Source organism: Protopterus annectens, chromosome 5.part0 (assembly GCF_019279795.1).
Source record: "Protopterus annectens isolate FY-2018-M chromosome 5.part0, PAN1.0, whole genome shotgun sequence".
Taxonomy (NCBI): Eukaryota; Metazoa; Chordata; order Ceratodontiformes; family Protopteridae; genus Protopterus; species Protopterus annectens.
This window is the reverse complement of record NC_056735.1, coordinates 1,728,350,307-1,728,362,369: the sequence shown is the minus strand read 5'-3', so window position 1 is coordinate 1,728,362,369 and position 12,063 is coordinate 1,728,350,307. Positions and strand designations below refer to the sequence as shown.

The following is a 12,063-nucleotide window of genomic DNA, read 5'->3' as shown; positions in this document are numbered from 1 at the left end:
AACAGCAAAAGTCATACATCACTATGAAATAATGCAGTCAGCTTACTATATACATTTTGATTAAGAACACTATGGTGTTAATTATCAACACAAGGAAATTACACATTGACAGGAGTTTTTAAAATTTCAAAACCACTTTTCAGTAATTAACATGTTAAACTTTATACCTGTGGAAATCAGTTCTCAGAAAAGTAACTTTTTTAAATAAATGGAAAGCACCCGAAAATTTCAATATCAAAGCACTCTACTGGCTTCAACAACACAAATGTTTACATTTTTGTCTAGAAATTGCTTCCTATGAAGATATTTTGATGCAGTGCAGGCATCCGAGTCTCGATTTACATACTTCATTCATATAATGTGAATAGAACTGTTAATATAGCTTAGTCATACAGGTCTGCTGCTCCAATATCATGACCCTGAATAGATGCTTTTCACAGTGTTTATGTGAAATACTATATCGAGGCAGGTTTTTCCCAGCAGAGATGTTAAAATCCAAAATAATATTCCCTATAACAAAACACAACCTACCTGAGACAGTTACGTTCAGCTGCACAGCATCAGATATCTTCTCAGCAGCTCGGTACCAAGTGTTTTTAGACTCCTGTAACCACAGTGTTACACTGCAATAGTAATACCCTGAGTCTGTTTCCTTTGCGTTCCTGACCATGTACTGGTATGTACTGGCATCCATACGGCTAATGATCCCGTAATCAGATCTGTTCATCATGGAGTTACGATCCATGCTGGCAAGCAGTTTTTCATTCCCAGGGGTGGCTGTAGGATAAGTGCTGAAATACCATACCACTTCTTTACTAACAGCATTAGAGTTTCCTGTCTTGATGTAACAAGTGAGATCTGTATCTTCACCTTTACTTAAAGTCAAATTTCCAATCACTGCGGACACACTGAGAACCTGAGCTGAAAAATGAAAAAAAGAAGCAGGAATTACTCATGTTCTAATTTTCCCACAACATGCTAATATGCCTAGAAAAGTGAATGTTGTGCGAGCAGAGTTAAATCCCATTTGAATGTTGTGCGAGCAGAGTTAAATCCAGTTTGCAATAGTTTAATGATTACATTTAATACATATTTACTGTGCCTTACATTTTCATCCATTAAGTTATCTATATTAAAGTATGTAGAATAACCAAAATAAATTACAAAATATTTCCTCTAATATACCTTCCTGGGGAAAAAAATTGCAACTTTCAGTACTGTAGGTATGACAAGCACAAAATAAAGTTAGAAATACTGCACACTTGACAAGTCAAAAACTCGGACTGGAAAAATGCAGCCAGCTAGAATACCAACAGGAAAAGCATCTAAACGTATTACACAAAAAACAGCTGCACAAAGTGCACTAAAAGTAAAATCCCATTCTTATTCAGAAATCACCTTAGTCCCTAAAAAAAAAAATCATCTACTGTAAAAAGCTTGCAAATACAGTCTTTCGAAAGAAAGTGCTCCACTAGGGCCTTTACTAGTTGCTTTAGCTCGACAGTTAAATACTACACAAACTTGTACTTCTAAGCTAGTAGACACTAGTGTGATGCCCGCGCCCTGGCCCAGCAATCAAGGAGCCTCAATCCTCACCATTAACACCAGTGAGGGGCGCCTCCTATAAGAGGAAAGGATAACAAAATACATGCAGTAAAGTGCAATTTCCCTTAAGAGCACACAGAGATCACAATCAGTCCGGGGCTGGTCACTCCCTTCCTCTCCAGGTCCCCAATAAGACTCCTCACTGGCACAGCTATAGGGTCCAGATCTCAGCCTAGTGGGCAAGCTAAAACCTCCAGCACCCTCTCTGTCCAAATAGTGCTTCGTGTCCCTGCCCAAGTAGCTGACACACACACACAAGAGTTTATACAACCACACAGACACTCCTGGGGAAGGCTGGCACAGGTTCTCCAGCTGTGCCCCTTTTCCCCCAGACTATACGGTAGTACCAGCTGCCACCACCCAACTAATATTTATTAGCTACTCAAAGGCCCTTAAAAGGGTGTCCAATTATTACTGTGCATTATTATCCAATTGGTAGTGTATAGCCCAAGGCTAAAGCTATTGAAGTGGCTTTGTACAATTTTACCAAAGGCGTGCAAGTACTCTAAAGAGCTTAAATTATCTCTACGAAAACAGCCACAGTTGAAAGGATTTAAAAATATTTAATAACAAATAGTCAAAATACAAGACAATACCTTTTACTACATAGTGCTAGTCAAGAGTTCAGAGATCACAGAGCAATACTTAAAATAATCCAGTACTACAGTTCTGACATCACAAGAAAACACAGTCTAATCTTTCTAGTTTCTAGCTATTTCTGAGAGAAAACAAGTCTAAGATAAACTTGCATATAGAGCAAGACAGTGCTGGTGAGTTGGATGATCCCAAGACAAAAATGCGTAATGCTTTCTGATTCTCTCTCTTTTTAAAATCACATTCCTGGTTCATATTACATCATTCTTCACACTTCCCTGGGATCCCAGGCTAACAAACTACATTTACATTCTTCGCCTCTGGGCAAATACCAGAACAATACAGGACATTTATGCATGCAGATTCTGGCCATTAACTCTGGCCTTAAAACAATACGCAGGATGACCCACTCTAGACTCACTGTCTCAGAGTCCTAACATCAAAGGGTCACAACATGCTTTACTAGGTCAGTAGAGTGCACTACTCTTACATTTTTTTCCAGTTCCACATGTAACACTTTTTACCATTTAAGACAACAAGCCTGTGGTTTACATTAATATTTACAGATGACAGAATTATCTCCAAAATTCTATCTGGTTAGGCTGGCAGCCTTCACCCATCTTCACCCAATCTTCACAACTAGTTACAAAACACATGCTTCTGTCCACATGCATGCAAAATCATTGTTGCATACACTGAATACCAACACTGAAATAAGGCAGCATTTTTGTACCTGTGGAATCTGCAATCCTTGCACTGGATACCTTATTTTTTAAATAAGTTGGTCCTCGTTACAGGAGTTCATGTAAATTAAAAGACCCCAGTTTTCCCTTGTTTCCTTTCTGATATTTCTTACAGCTAGTTACACAAGTTCAGTTTCTGTGTTTGGGCAATAATGTCCTACTACTAGAAGATTCACATAATTTCCCCCTTTGAAGGTTGAGATAACATTTTGGTAGCACTGGATCAATCTTACTGATGGGTAATGAAAAGTTGCATACTTAACACACCAAAACATCTTCAATGTCCATCCACTCCAGCCAACCTCTAGGGTTATCAGCTGCAAGATACAGCTGACTGTCCCCTCTAAAAACTTTTCTAGGCTCTGGCTCCTCTCATTGTTCCTATAATCCATTGGACGTCCCCTGACTCTTCACATCAAAGCTGCCCACAAACAGGATTACCAAAAAGCAGCCTATACACAGACTAAAATTACTAAACTATTTTGTGTTGTTGCCATTGTCTCTGCAGATCTAAATCTAACAAAGCATGAGAGAAGGCATATATAAACATGGAACACAAATGTGTCATTATGTGAACTACACAGCTTTCACTTCTTAAATGAGACAGTTCTTCTACCTCAGTTTACAAGACAGTCACCAGCTCTCCCTCTTAGAGGGCATCACAACAGTATACCCCTTTTATGGCTACATTCCCTAAGGAACACATGAACCTTGAGATCACTTACAGCTTGCAGTGTCCTGTAAAAGTATACAGAGAAGCTTATGCACTGCAGCACAATCAGCTACTGCAGCATTTCTGAATGCCCACAAGGCAGCCATTGCTTTTGAACAGTAGTCTATTATTTCATCCTGCAATACATTGTTGGACTTTGAATAACAGAAAGTGATACACTCTGACAAGTGACAAGATGGCTTTGAATACCTAATAGCCAACCATATCTGGAGCATAGGAAATGAACAACTGACTTTGCTTCCTACACATTGCACCATACTAACCAGAAACTGCATAAATTATGACAATCCAATGCAGATAAGTGACAGACATTTAGACCAGTTTTCATAGGTATCCTTGGCTTGAAAGATGGGTTGATTTGGAAAGACGCACTATCTTATGGAAAACCAGATAAACAGATTTGCAAGGCAGAGCCTGAAGCTCTACAGCCTTTCTAGCAGATGTTAAAGATACCAAAAACACTGTTTTGCATTTCAAATATTTTAATTCCACTCTAGAAACTGGTTCAAATTTGTGGTAAAAATAAGCCTTTTTTTTTTTTTTTTTTTTTTTTTAAAGTGCCCTGCCAATACAGAAACTTAAAACTAAAGAAAACCGGCTGTGGAGAGCAGAACCAAAAAATATATATACATATATAATAAAATATATATATTTTCTTCAAAAATGTTTTATTAAAATTTAAGCACTTTCATACCAATGCTTCTGGACTTATCAGAACTAATACATTTGAAACATACCACTAATGTACAATAATATTAAACCCATTTTAAAACAACCAATAATCTGTACAAATCAATTACAACCAACTCTGAAAGGTACTTTTTTCTTTTCTTTTTTAGCTACCGGCTGTTATTTTAAAGAAACAGGGTCGTGTATGTAAAAATATATTTTTATATACATGACGCCGTCTCTAAGATAATAGCATAACCAACAAAGAATAGGAAAAAATGCATTAAGATTTGATTTTAATTTTTGGAAAAAATGCTTTCTTTTTTCAGTTCTGCTCTCCCCAGCTGATTTTTTGTAATAGCTTTGTCAAAGCCACAACTGGGGCTATTAATGACACTGGCAGTTGGAGATGAGAAACCTATATGGACAGCAAGTACCTCGGCCCTACATTTGAGAATTTTCACACAGATTTTTGCACAGTCAGGACGGAGATATTGTGCTGAAGCCCCAAGCAGAACAGACTAAAGTGAAAACTTTTATACAGGATTTGCTTCCCATCCTTCAAGCAACTGTCAGCTTTTTTGACAGGATACTTACCTAACTGGAAGAAGATGGTTCTCTGAAAGCACGAGCTGACTATATGGAAAAACAAATGTATATCCAGAAGTCACTTATGGACTAGAGCATTCTGGGATGTTTGCCCATTAGGAACATGAGGGAGAAAAAAACAATTAATTTAAAATTTGTGTGGGAGACAGATTACAACAGGGTTTGCCCCAGTGCTTAAATTGTGTTCAACACCAAATTCTAGACAAACAACTCCTGGAGCATTAGAAAATATCTACTGAGCCCATCTACTAAACAGTTGGTTTGACTGATTATGTGCACCGTTATCAAAGTGAAGGGTGAAAACAGCCCATTTTCACAGCCTGCTGCCTTCTTGACCTAGGCAATGTGAGTGTGTTCCACCTCACAGTTGATATACTACTGTTATACTGTCAGAATGAATGTGAATCATACCCTGAAGTAAGAAGTCCCATATAGCCTGCAAAACAAGGACTGCTCTCATCTTCAGGATGTAGAAGTGTAGTCTGACCTCAACTGTTGACCAGGTTCCCTGGACTATATGCCCTCAGCAATGTAACTGGTCAGCCCGGAGCAGAGGTGTCTGTGGTAATAATCATGCAGGAAGTCAGAGAGTGAAAGGGACTGTTTACAGTGAGAACTGGTAGACAAAACCACAAGAATAAATGTGAATGACAAACCTGAAATAACTTTACTTGACTGAACAGAAGATCCAAAACCAGGGCCTACTGCTGCGGCTTTGTTCAATACCTGGTGAGAGTCACCATGAAGTTTGTGGCTGCCTTTAGCCCAATAACCACCAGGTATAAAGCTGCAGTGGCTAATGAAGACAGAAAAGGATGCACTTGCTAAGGCAAAGAAACAATTCAGTCCATAGAGACTGGCAGTACAAGACAGAGTTGTCTAGGCAACAAAGGTGAATGCTACAACTTAAAACAGTTTCATCTCAGACATTGCTGTTCATAGGTAGGTACTAGGCTATCAGCCCAAGTGCTTACTTAAGCCTAGTCATCAAAAGTCCCCTGGCTTATGCCACCCAAGAAAGTTATTTTCCTGTGCCACTGTCGAGCAGAGACACAGAAGTGATCCCCGGGGTGTATTTCCTATTTCCCATCCACTTATCAAGATTTTTCTTGAAGAGTGCTAACAAAGTACTTTGCTCGACATAGATGGGTAGCCTGTTCGAGTATGGGAAGTCTCTGACAGCAATCTATCCCTCCAGCATGTCCTGTTTATTGTGGTGACAAGGTTTAGGTCCCTAGAGCTGTAGCTCAGAGGGATTGGGATTTCTTTAGGTGTAGCATGTCCAACAGCTCTGGGTTTGACATAGCTTTATATGTTAGGCAGAGATCACCTTGGAGTAGGCGATATGCTATGGAGTAAAGCTGGAGTTTTTTGAGGCGGTCAGTGTAGGGCATTTGTTTGAGGCCAGTAATCCTCTTTGTGAGGTACTTCTGTGGCCTTTCCAGCTGCTGCAGATGTCTTGTGAGGTACATTCCAAAACGGGCGTTGTACTCTATAATGGGTCTAATGAGTGTCAAGTAGAGGGGAACAATGACCTCTGTTTTCCTGGATGAGAACCCTTTTATGATAAGGTGTGCCACGTTGAAGGACTTCCTGACTACTGTGGCGATGTGACTATCAAAGGAAAGACTACTGTCCACCTGGGTCCCAATGTCTCTTATCACACATTCGGTGTTAAGTAGATTGCTGTCTATGTGGTAGTTCATGGGTACAGAGTTTTTACCAAAGGGGATGACACTGCACTTTTTGGCATTGAGCTTGAGGCCATGGCTCTGACACCAAGCATCTGTCTCAGCGAGGCCTTCTGTAGGATGTCCACATCATTTGGGGACTTGACTATGGCTCCTAGTTTGCAGTCATCTGCGAACTTCATTAGCCAGAGGCCTTCTCTGCTAGCCTGTACTTCAGAGAAGTAGATACAAACAGGAGAGGTCCCAGGACAGAACCCTGTGGTACTACACTTGTCACTGCTTTAAGGTCAGATTTGGAGTCTGCAACTTTTACAGTGTGGGTTCTGACAGTGAGCCAGTTGGCAACCCATCTGGTGACGTAGGGATTCATACCGGGTCTATATTATATCATTGAACGCTTAAAAAAGCGAACGCTGATTGATCGACCTAATTTAAGCGAAAGCTTACAATCTTGAACTGTCAGATCAGCGATTTTTTTCCCAGGGAAAAAAAAACAAATCGCTGATCCAAAACACATACACACAACACAAGCACACCAAACAAACAGAAATCCACACACATACACCTAAAAACTGATACCTAACCCTACACTAAACTATGCACACACCACTAACTACCCACTTACCTTAACCCAAACCCTAAGGTCCGTCACTATCGCACACTCACCTCACCCGCTCCCTAACCCTAACTCACTTAAAATCCGCCCTAACTCTCATGTCCACTCAATCGCACACACCCCTAACCTGAGCCCTACCCCTAACTCACCTAAATCACCCTAACATTCACATCCACACAAACGCACACTTACCTGAATCCGACCGGTAACTTTCCACCATAACACTGAAAATACCGAAGCAACAGAAACGGACAACCAAATTCTTTCCCTAGGAAAAAATTTGACTTTCTGCTGCTTCGATATTTTGCAGCTTCACGAAAATAAGTTTGATCAATCAGCGTTCACTTTTTTAAGCATTCGAGGATATAACATAGACGCTTTATACCTAGTTTAGTGAGTTTAGCTATAATTCCAGAATGGGGGATGGTGTTGAAAGCCTTGGCGAGGTCAGGATAGGCTGTGTAAACCACCTTACCTTCATCTACGGCTTTGGTGACTGCCTCAAAGAAATCGAACATGTTCAGGAGGCATGATCTGCCTTTCACAAACCTGAACTGGGTGGGATCCAGAGTTTGGAGGTTACCAATGTCTTTGTTTATGAGTTCCATGATGACACGTTCCATGGCCTTGCAGACCAGGCTCGTCAGGCTAATAGGTCGATAGTTCCCGGGATCAGTGGTGTCTCCCCCCTTTGTGGAGTGGGATAATTGTTGCTGTGCGCCATTCAGTGGGCACAAAGCCTGATGTGAGGCTATTATTGAACATGGTGCTTAAGTGGGGAGCCAGTACATTCTGAAGTTCATATAAAACGCAGCCTGGGATGTTGTCCGGTCCCATGGATGCTGTGTTTTTGGCTTTAGTGTGTGCATCTTTTACCTGCGTAGTTGTGATTACAGGGACTCTACATTCTTCTGTATAGATATGGGCCCTTTGGGGGGGGGGGGTAAAGTTAGCACTGAACCTATCTGCCAGGATGTTGGCAATATCAGTTGGTTCTGTAATTTTCGTGCCGTTGTGCTATAATTCAGAGCAGATCTGGGTGTTGCTATCGAGATTCTTGACATAGCTATAGAATGCTTTGTGGTTGTCCTTAGAATTAGTGGCAATTTTGTTTTCGTAGCTAGCTTTGGAGGATCTTATAAGGGATCTCAGCTTCTTACTGAGGATGACCAGGGAGCTCCTCAACTCATGGGATTTTACTCTCTTTTGCAACAGTTTCTTCCTTCTGTTGTACAGTTTGTTCATGGCAGAGGACAACCAGACTGACTTCCTTTTTTTGAAGGATAGTGTCCTGGTTCTGTTTGGGATAGCATGATCATGCGCTCATTTAAGTGCTTACAGAGTGCATTTGTGTAGGATTCAGCAGTTGTAACTGTACTGTCCATCTTCATGGGTGTCATGAAGTTCACCACTTCTGTCTTAAGAAGCATGACGTTGGCTTTGGAGAAATTTTTTACCATGGTTTCCTTAATGGGGGTGGGGGGCGGGATGTGGATATCAAGGGTGATTAGCTTATGGTCAGATCGGACCAACGAGGAGTTGACTTCAGGTGTGGAGCACCAGTCACTCATGTTGGTAATGCCTAGGTCTAGGATATTGTTGCCCCTGGTGGGGGTGTGTATAAGTTGATCCAGGGCATTGTAGTTTATGAATTCCAGAAAGCGTTGAGCTAAGGAGTTGGTACACCAGTAGCTTTCCCAGTTAATGGTGGGGTAGTTGAAGTCGCCCATTATGAGTTTTCACAGAAATGTCCAGGACAAAGAACAGCAGGAGTAAACTGTCCTTAACCTGAATGAGGGACTCATGTGGGAGCAACCAGGAGCCAATCATACAGAGATGGGAGTATCTCGAGTCCCATCAGCCTGAGACATGCTGCAATGGACACCATGCATTTGTTAAACACTCTGGGAGCTAATTTGAGACCAAATGGTAGAGTCCTCAGTGGATAGTGACCGTCTCTGTTTGGAATCACAGAAATCTCCAAGAAATTAATCACCAATTCTGATGTAAAGGAATGCATCCTGGAGTTACACAAGCTACAGAAGAACTGTACTGTGACCATCAAGAAAGTACAGTTGGGTAAAATCTTACCATAACAGTAGATGTCCCTTCTCTTCACTGCTGCAGTATTCTCAACAAAAGGGATCTCCTGCTAAGGACAGCCCAACATCTGGCTAGTATACCAAAGCCTTTAGTATTTACAGGTGGCATACATCGCACGTACGCTACCCGAGCAAGACATAGGGAATAAAGGTGGTGTATGGACACACATTCAGAACTGATAATGCCCGAGGATGAGCAAAATGTCTCTAGGGACAAGGAGGAACATGTGCATCCAGGAGGAGAGAGAGAGCACAGCCCCTCGGCCAGGATGGCAAGAAGAGCAGACTAAAGCAGAGAGGGCAGGAGTGAGTGAATACTGCAACAGTGCAGAGATGGACATCTACTGCTATGGTAAGATTTTGAACAACTGTATTATGTCCTGCACTGTTAAATTATTCCTAACAGAAGGGAAGAGTACAAAAGTTCATAATGAAGCCTGGGAGGAGGATGGCACTGGAAGAGCCCTCCAGAAACCTATGCAAGATAGCCTTGGCAAAGCCATCTCTAATCCTAGAAATAACACCCAACTCAGTGCTTAGTGAAAGTATGGACAGACTATCAAGCAGCAGCCTCGAGGATGAAATTTGTATTCAGCCCTTTGAAAAAACACCAGAAGCAGCAAAACTCTGGTAGAATGCGACTTTAAAGAACAGGAAAGACATTTCCCATGAAAAGAACAAAAAGAGATGGCTTTAGAAATCCAGGAAGAAATGGCCTGCTTAAACAGAGCTAAACCCAATGACCTAGGATGAAAAGAAGCAAAGTTGCTCAATTTGTGAATAAATTTAGTTTTATCCAAACAATTTCTAAACTGTCTATGCAAATCCTAGGTGTTTAGGACCTTTCCAATAAGTAAGAGGAACAGACCAATAAGGGACAACTCATTCACCACCTTGGGCATGAAAGGAGGATTAGTACAAACAGATATCCAGTCTCTGTGATAAACTAAAAAGGAAGGAATAGCCATGACAGCCTGAAGCTCAGACACTCTCTTAGATGCAGTGAGGACCAAAAAGAACAGTCTTCCAAGTACAATATTGCAAGAAAGCTGAAGCAGCAGGCCTAAAAGGAGCCTGATGTAGAACTAGCTTCCTGGCAGGCCCGATATAAAGGACACTTAAGAAATTGCATGACCTCAAATCTAGAGGCCAGAGGAGAAGCCAAGGGCAGACAAGCAAAAACTGCTGACAGGTAAGCTTTAACTGAAGAATATGCTAAACCAGCATGAAGCAGTTCACACAAATGAGAGAACCATAAAATCTTTTCCATTTGGGCAAATATGATTTCCTGGCAGTGTGGTTCCTGGTCACCTGCAGGACCAGAAGCATTGTCCTCAGAAAAGAGTTGCCTAAAAGGGATCAAAACCCCATTACCCACAGCATCAGTTAAAGAGTGGACAAGTGATGACTGATAAGAGACCCCTTTGTCCTTTATGAGAAGATTCACCCAATGAGGTAACTTGTGGTGACTGCCCCTGGACAAATGAGAAGGAAGGTGGAACCAAGAGGGAGTCTTGCCTGATCTTGTGCAAGACTCTCAGAAGCAGAGGAAGGGGAGGGGAAGGCATACAGAAACATCCTCTTCAAAGGAAGACAGGGCATCCACCTTCCAAGCCAAAGGAATTGGGACTCTGGAACAGAAAATATAGATCTAACTGAGGAATGCTCCACTGATGGACAATGTCCAGGAGCACATCTCTGAGGCATCCATTCGTGAGCTTGTGTGCCGGACATTCTCAGGGTGTCTGCCACTAGATTGTGCTCCATGGGAATGCAAATTGCCTTTAGAATCACTTGATACTGGGCAGCTAGATCCCAGACCTGAACAGGCAGTCTGAAAAGAAGACAAGACCTTGCACCCCTTGCTTGTTGACATACCATACCACTGTGATGTTGTCTGTGAACATTTTGAGAGGCCCAGGATGAAACAGGGAATGAAAAGCCTGAAGAGCTAGAAGTAGAGCTCTCATCCTCTTTATACTGAGTTATAATGATGTGGTCTGGCTTTTGATTAACAGGCAAGAGACCATGAACCTCAGAGAGCTGAAGGAGGCCCCCACCCTCTCTGAGGTGTCTGTAAAGAGCTCGAGTCAGAGCTGGTGCCTGGATGGAAACCCTGGGTTGAGAGAGAGCTAATAAATCTACCACTGAAGTTCGAGGTAAGGGAGAAAGGGGACTGGGAAATCCAAGGGGTGGCAATGATGAAGCCACACTGACTTGAGGTACTACTGTAGTTTTCTCATATGTAGCCTGGCCAGACAAAGCATGGGAATGGAAGAAGCCATGAACCAGAGGACCCTGAGAAATTCTCTAGCCATGACTGACTCCAGAAGAAGAGGAAACTAGAAAAGAGACAGGGCCTTTGAGGCAGGTAGGGATGCCAGCACTGGAATGGTCTGCAACTAAAGGAAAACATGATCTAGAAAAGGGGCCAGAGATGATTTTTGAAAGTGTATGGTTTGCCTCAGACTCTGCAACAGGGAAATGGTAAACTAGAGATCCTGAATCAGAGCCTTGGGGGAGAATCTTGAATGAGCAGATTGTCTGGATAAGGAAAGATCTGAACTCCTCTCCTCTCTTCCTGCAAAAAGAAATGACAAGATGGAGGGATTTGGGGAAGCCCCTTGGGGCAGTAGAGGGGCAAAAGGGCAAAGCATTGAACTAAAAATGCAAAGACAAAATAAAGAAATGTAAATATTTC

At 41.8% G+C, this 12,063-nt stretch overlaps 1 protein-coding gene across 1 annotated transcript in view; it reads right to left on the bottom strand.

The window, feature by feature from the left end:
• Positions 1-354: 354 nt before the first annotated feature.
• The window catches only part of LOC122801863 (prostaglandin F2 receptor negative regulator-like), a 331,086-nt gene continuing 319,377 nt past the window's right edge, over positions 355-12,063 (bottom strand). Inside the window, exon 4 of the mRNA XM_044071521.1 lies at positions 355-921. Within this exon, the coding sequence (XP_043927456.1) occupies positions 374-921 (548 nt within the window). The 3' untranslated portion in view covers positions 355-373. The remainder of the gene's footprint in view (positions 922-12,063) is intronic.